At 43.0% G+C, this 9,737-nt stretch overlaps 1 protein-coding gene across 2 annotated transcripts; it reads left to right on the top strand.

Moving 5' to 3' along the window:
• The first annotated feature begins 7,532 nt into the window (after window positions 1-7,532).
• Window positions 7,533-9,255, top strand: LOC129768207 (zinc finger protein ubi-d4). Of its 2 annotated transcripts, none has more exons than XM_055769686.1 (2): window positions 7,533-8,940; window positions 9,026-9,255. In XM_055769686.1, the coding sequence occupies exon 1, from the start codon at window positions 7,612-7,614 to the stop codon at window positions 8,896-8,898; it is 1,287 nt and encodes a 428-aa protein (XP_055625661.1). In that variant the 5' UTR covers window positions 7,533-7,611; the 3' UTR covers window positions 8,899-8,940; window positions 9,026-9,255. The 2 variants fall into 2 exon arrangements, with proteins under 2 accessions (XP_055625661.1, XP_055625660.1); XM_055769685.1 differs by having other exon boundaries at window positions 7,534-8,940; window positions 9,038-9,255.
• Window positions 9,256-9,737: the final 482 nt, after the last annotated feature.

The raw sequence follows: 9,737 nt of genomic DNA on the forward strand, positions 1-9,737 counted from the left end.
TTTTTCAACTAGAAAATATTTCTTCCTATCGTTTCAAGATGTTTTCCTCGCGTTTTATATTGGGTTGGGGAAAAATAAATGTCGTATATTGTCAATATATGGCAACACTTAAACATATCTTGTGTTGTACTTATCGCATCGGATCATACCATACAGCTATTTAAAGACGACAATCTGTGCTACAAGTGTCGTTTTGACAGTGTTGTGATTGTCCTTTTCAATCTCAAGTTATAGCGCGTCAAAGATGGAGTCCACCAAGCAAGAAATTCGCCATATTTTACGTTTTTACTACCTGCGAGGTAAAACTGCAACCAAAGCGGCCGAAAAAAATTCGTGTAGTTTATGGACCCGATACTGTAACGATAGACCGGCATGTGAGCACTCGCTCGATTGGCCAGGAACTGGGTATAGACCATAAAATTGTTTGGAACCATTTGCAGAAGATTGGATTCATAAAACAGCTGGATGTATGGGTGCCACACGAGTTGACGCAAAAAAATCTTTTAGACCGAATCAACGCCTGCGATGCACTGCTGAAACGGAACGAACTCGACCTATTTTTGAAGAAAATGGTGACTGGTGATGAAAAGTGGATCACGTACGACAACCTAAAGCAAAAAAAGTCGTGGTCGAAGCGCGGTGAGCCGGCCCAAACCATCGCCAAGCCCGGATTGATGGCCAGGAAGGTTTTGCTTTGTGTTTGGGGAAATTGGAAGGGAATCATCCACTATGACGGGAAGGGAATCCTGTACACGGACTTCTCGGCTGCTTTTGACAGGATCAATCATCAAATTGCAATTGCTAAACTGCATCGGCTTCAATGGACCACTACTACTTTGGCTGAAATCGTATCTGACTGGTCGAAGGATGAGCGTGGAGATAGGTGATATTATATCATCCCCTTTCGATGTCACATCAGGTGTTCCACAAGGAAGTCATCTTGGACCCTTGATATTCGTGTTGTATCTGAACGATGTTAATTCAATACTTGAACGTATGAAGCTCTCATATGCCGACGACTTCAAACTCTTCGTGTGTGTAAAAAATCATAGTGATACAGGGCCCTATTCCAGAAAACGAGACGAGCAGACGAGCGTTCGTCTAGTTTGTTTTCATATTCCAAAAGCCGAGCTCGACTAAAAACAGACGAGTAGCTCGTCTGGCTCGACGACCGTTTGGCCGCGCTCGTCGATGAATCTGTCGAATCGTCTAGTTTGTTTGATGTGTTTCTTCACCTTGTTGATTGAAAGCATCGGAATTCTTCTGCTGCACCTTTATCTTCAAAAATTGTTTCACGGCTAAACTAGTATTGTGTAAGCAGTGGATGGGAAGGGTTAACCCAGACGTCGAGTGTGGATCGCACCCACAAAAACCAAGCCCTCTACTCGTTGCCTTATTCCCCCTGGGACCACATCTAGGCGACTACTTCAGGGGGCGGCTGTGCTCATGCACTCTTCGAGTTTACAACGCTGACTAGCGTTGTTCTTCCCTTTTTCTCAATATTTTTTCTCTCTATTCGCTTTTCATTCCACTGCGCTTATGTCCTCTTCGCAGGCATCCATTTACCCGTCGAGACGTGTACCGATTAGGAATTGCCCTCCAACTTTACGCGCAACCCGCCACAGTCACCCTCGCGGGATTTCTCACCTGTCGAGACGTGCACCGATTAGGCAGATTCTCTGGGCAGATTCAGTTTTAGTCATCTTGCCATCGTACATTTATTTATTTATTTATTTATTTATTTATTTATTTATTTATTTATTTATTTATTTAAATTTCTCATCTGGCTAGTTGCCTTAATGATATCACATGTACCGATAAGATGAGGAAAAGACCTTTTGAGTTTTGGATGTTTACTGGTACATACTGTTCCAGAGCGATGGGCCCAGGATAGAGCCCTGCGGAACTCCCGCCGTAGTTTTAATCTGCGGCTGGACCGTGTTTGTCTCGTACACCATCACGCGGTTCTCGAAGTAGCTTCTCAGTATTCTACACAGGTAGTCTGGGACTTTCTTCGTGTGGAGCGCAGTCGCGATGGCCTGTTGAACGCGTTCTTAACGTCGATCGTTATCACTGCGCAGTATCGATTTCCTCTGAGCTTCTGTTTGGATGCTCTGTTGGCTCTTTCGAACACTATGCGAATGGCATCTACCGTGGATCTCCCTTTCCGAAATCCGAATTGATTATCGGACAGTCCACGAACTCCCTCCGTGCATTCCGTCAGCCTATTAGGGATGATTCTCTCCAAAAGTTTCCCAAGAGTGTCCAACAGGCATATGGGTCTATACGATGCTGGACCACCCGGCGTCTTTCCTGGCTTGGGCAGTAGTACTAACTGTTGTACCTTCCATTGATCCGGAAAGTAGCATTCGTCTAGACACTTCTGCATGGCTGTCCTGAACATATCAGGGAATGCTAGGACTGCCGCTTTCAAAGCTACGTTGGGGATTCCATCTGGGCCAGGCGCTTTCTTCGTTTTTAGGCGTTTGATAGCTGCAACTAGCTCATCGTTCGTCATCTCTCTGCGTTCGATGCTATCCTCATCCTCTCCATATGGCGTGGGTGGCCAGGTCGTTTGGTCGTGCTGCGGAAATAACCCTTCCACGATAATTTTTAATTTTTCGGGACACATTTCGGAAGGTGTCGTTGGGCCCCTGAGCTTCGCCATCATCATTCGATAAGCATTGCCCCATGGATTGACGTCCACGTCCCGACATAACTCCCTGAAGCAATTAGATTTGCTCCGCTTAATCGCCCGTTCAAGAGTGGATCTAGCCTCTCTGAATTCCACTCTCCGCTCTTCTCTGGTGTCTATGCTTGACCGTTGGAAACGTCTTCTGGCGCTAAGGCAGTTGGCCCGAAGCACGCCAAGTGCTTCGCTCCACCAATAGGCTGGAGGTCGCGTATACCTGGGTTCCCTTTTTCTTGGCATTGTTATATCACATGCTGTTGCTAGCGTTTCCGTCAGTTCATCCGCGTTCATGTTTAAGACGTCGCTTTCCACGCGTAGTGCTTCGATGAAAAGGTCCTTGTCAAAGGTTTTTGTCTTCCACCTGCGCGGGCATGTTCTATTTATCCGTACTGCCACGGAGTTTCGTTGGCCAATGGTATAACGGATGGCTTGATGATCACTGTGCGTGTATCCTTCACATACCCTCCACCTCATTTTCGTCATTAACGACGGACTGCAGAAAGTCAAGTCGATGATGGACTCTCGACCCTCTTGGCGGAAGGTACTAGTGGTGCCCTCGTTGCACAGGGTAACATCCAACTTGGCTAGAGCTTCTAGTAAACTAGTCCCTCTCGCGTTGGTGCATCTGCTTCCCCACTCTACTGCCCAAGCATTGAAATCCCCTCCTATAACGACTGGTTTTCGTTCGGCGAGCTCCTCGGTGAGGACATCCAGCATATAGTGGAACTGGTCCATCGTCCATCTGGGAGGTGCGTAGCAACTGCAGATATAAATTCCGTTGATCTTTGTGATCACGAAACCTTCGCGAGATCTCGAGACTACCTCCTGAATGGGATATCGGCCCATGACCTGGATGGCGGCCATTCGCACTTTATCCGTCACCCAATTGCCGTTACCGGGGGGAACGCGATACGGCTCCGCGATAATTGCGACATCACATTTTGTTTCTGTTGTTGACTGCCACAACAGTTGCTGTGCGATGTCACAATGGTTGAGATTAATTTGGGTTATCTCCATCACTGTTGGCTTGCCCTCGCCTGTTTGTACACAGGGCAATTAAAGCCTCCCGTCATATGGTCATTACTGTCCTCTTTTTCGCAGAGCATACACCTTGGTTTTCTCTTGCAGTCGCTGGCAAAGTGTCCCTCTATTCCGCATTTCCTGCACAGTTTGGATCTATCTGGCCCCAAGCAGCCTTTCGCCAGGTGGCCGAAGTTTAAACACTTGAAACATCGCTCCAGTTACTTGGGAACAGGCGGAATGATTCTAAAACGACCCACAGCCCAGCAGACGTTTATACTCTCTAACTTCAGCAACTTGTTCGCTGCGTCCGTTGAGAGACGAATCGTTGCGGTCTGCGTCCCGCGAATCGCCTTTCGTAGTCGGATTTTCTTCGGAACTTTGCCCAGGATGTTTTCCTCCTCCAACTTCTGACGTAGGTCTATCTCGGTGGTGAACAGACTGAGGTTCCTGCATTCTATCGATGCCTCGGAGGATAAGGCCCTTACGTTCGCTCCATCGCCGAGAACCCTTTCTACAAGATCCTTGAATGCTGAGCTCCTGATTTCTGGGTCTCTCTTCAGCTCGAACAGCATTTCGCCATTCTGGGTGCGCCTGGACTTCACCACGCTCTCCTCCAATTTCTTGAGGCCAGGGTCCTCTCGCATTTTTTTTTAAAGAGATCAGCGTATGATACGTTGCCCTTCACTTCGACGAGGAGTGCATCGCCTTTGTCTCTCGCCCGCCGAGGATTACGCTTCTTGTCTTTTGGCCCCTGCCACTTTTCATTCTCTTTCTTATTTTTTTCCACCATTTTAACTTTTCTCTCCCTCTCTTTTTCTTCGTTCCTTTGTTTTTTTTCTTGTTTCTTTTCGTAACCGTGCTCCAGTCGTTTCTCTTGCTATCGGTGCTGATCTGGTCATCGCTGTCACCCAGCTCTTCGCTGTCGCCCTGGGCGGCACTATCGTCTTGATCGGCGTTGTCGTGATCGTCCCTGCGTTTTTTGAGCATTTCTTCTTCTGCTGGTGAATCCTTTTTTCTTTTTTCCGAACGGTTTCGACGAATCTTTGGCGTCACCTGTCCAGCTGCAGCTCTTTGCAACGCTTCTGCGAGTGCCTTCTCGGCGGTTTTCGTCCTTTCGACGAGTCCATCGTGCTCCTTCAAAGCTCGTCCCAAGAGAGATCTTATACCCGACATCCTGGTCTTGATCTCCTTATGCACGTTGGGTTTGTACTGCACGAAGGTGTCGAGTTCTTTGACCCTCAACATGATCGTGCTCAGGATGCTATCTCCAGTCAGCCCTCCTTCCTGGGTTAAACTACCGCTGGACTTTGGCAGGAACAGGAGATTGATCCCCCGACTTTGCTGGGTCTCAGGTATTCCTCCATTACTGCCGCTAGGGCCTGGTGTTTCCACTTGTTTGAGTATTGGCGATCGCAGAAGCTTTTTACTACGTATGAACGCGTTGGCTTGGTCACCTGTATCCATCATACTGTCTCTTCGTTCTTCGTTGGTTTTGTAGGTTGTCTCCATTTTGGTTGGGTCCCAACTTTGGGCCGCTATCTCCGCTCGTTGTACATAGTCGCCTTTTTGTGATCCCATGGTTATCTATGCAAGCAGTGAGGCCATGCAGGGGTTGACACGGTCCTTCATGGGGACCGTGTTCAGAGCCGGATCAGCGCAAGTCAGGAATGTGACATCTGATGCCTAGTACCTAGTGTCAAGGCCTAGACGAGCATCGAACGTACCTGAAGACTTGCCAAGTTGTTACCGGGACGGGGGCAACCGTACTATTAACCCATACGCCATTTCAGGTAGATGTCACCCTTCCTTACTCAGGGAGCAGAATAGCACGACTGTCGGCTTTTAGCATCGCATGTTATCCGTTTTCGTGTCTTGTCCGTTTTCGGTATTTCCCCCGTGCATTCTCCATAGGCTTTACCGCGGCCTTACTCGCGTTGTCACCCGATTAGTCGCCTTCTACGACAGGGACAGGGACGTAGACCCGAAGTGCTATTCTAGGCCGGCAGCTCCACGGCTCAATATATATATATATATATATATATATATATATATATATATATATATATATATATATATATATATATATATATATATATATATATATATATATATATATATATATATATATATATATATATATATACTTTAAAACTTGTTGAGAAATCGTTGATTAGGTGAACAAACATTGCCCCCAATAAACCCATAATAACAAAACGTCTGAGTGGTGAATCCATATGCTCGAGGAAAAATATCAATGGAACCAAAAGATATATGAAACCTATTCCTTTTTGTTATGTTTTTTAAATATTTTGGCACTGAGAAAAGAGTATCGATTGATCAATTCTAAAACTGTTTGTTGTTTTTCTCAAAACAAAAACACGTCTTCTAGTCTGACATAACTGATCATACCGAGAAAAAGTGACTGAAGTATCTCCAGTCTACCAAATTTAACATTTCAATGAAACTCGTGTACTGGAATGGGATATTTTGCTCTCGACAGTGACTGAAACCGAGTGAACAGAAAACAGACACTCTGTTCAAGTTATTTGTACCAGTATCGAACAAGTAAAGGCTGATTTAGACAATGCCAGTCAGTGCTCTAGTTGAAGTATCCAGTGAATAGAGAACAGACACTCTGTTCAAGTTAGAGGCCAATTACTTGTTCGATACTGGTACAAGTAACTTGGACAGATTGTCTGTTCTCTGTTCACTGGATACCTCAACTAGAGCGCTGACTGGCATCGTCTAAATCAGCCTTTAGGTATCCTTTTGGACTCTAAGCTCACCTTCAGCGAACATATAACATACACAGTTTCAAAAGCTTCTAAAGCTCTTGGACTCCTATTTCGCACAACCAAATACTTCACCGACATTCATAAACAAAGTTGAATGATATGATATTGTGGACGGCCCCTATAGTCAAGTATAACCAAGGCTGCCAGGTGATTTTTTCAAATATCTTCACATAGTACGAAAAAATGTCTTCAAATGTCTTCACAATCATATCGAAGGAAACTAAAATTCATAAATTACTTTTAAACAAAGTTTGATATTTTTTTCAATATTTATTCCAATTGGCATTGTTATATAGCGCATTTCATTAACCTTACCTTGAAGTTTTGAAGTTTGTTTCAATAAAGGAGAACAAAGAATATATATCTCAACTGCGAACTAAATATGAGTTAAGAAATGATAATTGGCTTGATATTTTGTTGATTGGGTGAATAATGCCCTAGTTATTCCACAAAAATGGAACTGTGTTAACTCAATTTGTTTATATGTATTAAGACCACTTGAATTTCTGCAGAATTTAAAGTAAAGATTGCTTTGTTATTAGATTTATTTTTTTGATACTTGTTGATTTTTTCTTGGAAACATTTGAAAAAAGCGAATTAATGTCCTCGAGACCAGCTTTGCGCAGTGGAATGAATGAGGTTTATCCCAGGTGCAATTATTGCTAGTTGAAATCTATATAACCCCGAAACTAAAGTATCCGTTGATTGCTAAGAACAAAAGTAAACAAGTGATACGAATAAAAAGCGAGTGATTGACACTGAAACAAAAGGCCTACTTCTTTTGACGATATTTTCGGCCATTAGTATGGAAATAATATCTCTCAAAAATTCACCTACGCTATAATACTGAAATGTCTCCACATATTTCATAATGTCTTCAAAACGTCTTTACAAAATCAAATGTCTTCACAGTATGCCAAAAACCTGCATCTCTGAGTTAACGCACCTTTAAGAATTGATTGTTTACCATGATTCATTCAAATTATCTGGCATCCTGAAAAAGAAAAGTGACACAAAAAATTGTGTAGACACTGCTTTATCTACTCTGTTTACAACTGGAGAAGACAGCCTGAAATCATTTGAGAGACAAATTTAAATGCTATGGCGTCAATTAACTCAGTAAATTTTCATGAAGTAAAGCTTGAAAATATCAGTAAAATTGAAAGTTTTTTGAATGATTCCGCATATAAGGAAGTGATTGAAAACAGTGAAACATTTAATACACGACTATGCATCGAAAGGCGCTTGAGAATGCCATTCCTAGATCCTCAAACCGGAGTCGCACAATATCATTCAACTTTGTTTATGAAAGCAACGCAAAGAATTCCCGGATTGAAAGATGGTCAAATTTATAGTTATCCTACTTCTCGGTGGAGAAAATCTCGTCGTCAGTACTTGCTACAGAAACAACATCCACCATTTCCGTCGTATACCCATAGACCCTTTGGCCATTTACAAAGTACTTATGATTCAGAAAACTCGAACTTGGATTCCGTAAACACTACCGTTGAGCCGGAAGTAAAAGATCCCAAGGATGATCCTGGAAAGGATTGGTATTGTGATGAAATGGAAATGCATGAATTGGAGTCGTTTGATGATCATGATCTTCCCGATTCTGATTGTGATTTTGAAGAGAGCTATAGTAATAGGAAAAAGAAGGGTAAAAGCAGCAGAACTGGTTCAAACTCAGGGAGAAGTAAATCGAATATCGTTGAACCTATTACTCCACGGCGTGGTCGTGGGAGTGGCCGAGGACGTGGTCGAAAATCTCAAAGCGTCGGAGATAATCCTGTAACTGTAAAGGAGAGCGGGGATTATACCAAAAAGAATCGATTTCAAGCGCTTCCCAATTTAATTTCACACACAGTTTCCGCTCCCTTGACAGTTCTTCCAGAAGAGCCTATGATGCCAGTGCTCGTTCCTGAAACAAAGGTTTCTGAAGAACCCGAGGAAAAAATACCACCAATAAAGATTCCAACAACTATCTATCACAATGCAAGTGTTACTCAAGCACCGGGATCTACAACTGAGAAGGAAAGAGCGATACCTTCACCTTACTGCGATTTTTGTCTTGGTGATGCTCGTGAAAATAAGAAGACTTTCGAACCGGAGGAACTAGTTTCATGCTCCGATTGTGGTCGATCGGGACATCCTTCCTGTTTACAGTTCACTGCCAATATGATTATATCTGTTCGAAAATATCGTTGGCAGTGTATAGAGTGCAAATATTGCACGATATGCGGCACATCAGACAATGACGATCAACTGCTTTTTTGCGATGACTGCGATCGTGGATATCATATGTATTGCCTATCACCACCGTTAATTTCGCCTCCAGAGGGCTCATGGAGCTGTAAATTATGCACCGAAGAATTCCACAGAAAATAAAATCATAGAACGGACCAAGACGAACATGTGTCCTCAAAAAAGGTATTCATGGTTTAATTTATCTGAAATAACAACATGAGAACAATCACCCTCTTTTCAAAGATTCTAAAATTCCAACTAATTTAAGTGTCTATTCCAGGCTAAACTATCATGACACGTATTAACTACTAGTTGCATGATTCGAAGAGCGGATAGAAGCCGAAATCATGATGCCCACACGTAAGATATAAAATTAAACATTACGGGCCTGAAATGCAGAACATGAGAAATGCTTATGTTTGTCTTATGTTTTAATGTGAAATTTGTGACACTCATACTTATACAATAATAAGAAAATGAATGAAATGGAAAATAAAACTGTCCATTTCACTTATTGTTATTATAAATATCACAAAGAAAAAATCCGAAATCTTAAAATACTTGGATACTTAAAACACCTTTGATTGAGAATTTTATTCGACATAAGTAATTTACGAAACTATTCCTAAGAACGTACTTTGCTCCTCGTCATCAATGAAACATAGTGGTCTGCATATTAGGCAGAATGGAAGCTAGTAGAGGGCTATTAGGCTTGGTACACAAATTACGTAATGCAAAAAATGCGAATGTTTCGTTTCCACTTCCGGGTCCCCTGCTGTGTTTTTCATCCAAGTGAGACCTCTCATGATCATGAGGAAGTAATAAAACTCCCGGGAAAGAGGAGCGATTTGACGTTCAACTCGGTTTTTTAAAACAAGGGTTCCACATTAATTATGATTACTGGCTCGATTGTTGCTTGATACCAAGTATTCCTGAATTCAGGCGGCTCGAGTCCCCTTTTTAAATCGAGCCCATTAGAA

Source organism: Toxorhynchites rutilus, chromosome 2, assembly GCF_029784135.1.
Source record: "Toxorhynchites rutilus septentrionalis strain SRP chromosome 2, ASM2978413v1, whole genome shotgun sequence".
NCBI classification, from domain to species: Eukaryota; Metazoa; Arthropoda; class Insecta; order Diptera; family Culicidae; genus Toxorhynchites; species Toxorhynchites rutilus.